Genomic DNA, 255 nt, shown 5'->3' with positions numbered 1-255 from the left:
AGAGAATATAGGGCAACAGAATACAGTACAGAATACAATTCATGGCTGCCTTGTTTCACGATTTCACACGCTCATGGTCACTTCTGTAATCTTACCTGTTCATAGTCACTGCTACTGTAACGGTACAGCGCCCACAGAGGCGTGCCCATTCTCACGGGCGTCCCATTCAGCCACGCCCACTCTCCCTCCGTCTCGGTGTCGTTGGCGCCCACCCAGTAGTCATGGCCACTCAGTTCTGTCGGAATACATACATAC

General features: G+C 51.4%; 1 protein-coding gene across 1 annotated transcript in view; it reads right to left on the bottom strand.

Moving 5' to 3' along the window:
* Nucleotides 1-255, bottom strand: part of LOC119586066 (C-type lectin-like) — a gene marked incomplete at its 3' end in the record, with an annotated part of 3,469 nt that overhangs the window by 281 nt on the left and 2,933 nt on the right. Inside the window, 1 exon segment of the mRNA XM_037934764.1 lies at nt 96-235. Within this exon segment, the coding sequence (XP_037790692.1) occupies nt 96-235 (140 nt within the window).

This window comes from Penaeus monodon, chromosome 20 (genome assembly GCF_015228065.2).
Source record: "Penaeus monodon isolate SGIC_2016 chromosome 20, NSTDA_Pmon_1, whole genome shotgun sequence".
Taxonomy (NCBI): Eukaryota; Metazoa; Arthropoda; class Malacostraca; order Decapoda; family Penaeidae; genus Penaeus; species Penaeus monodon.
Note: the sequence above shows the minus strand (reverse complement) of the source record. Positions and strands in the feature narration are given on the sequence as shown.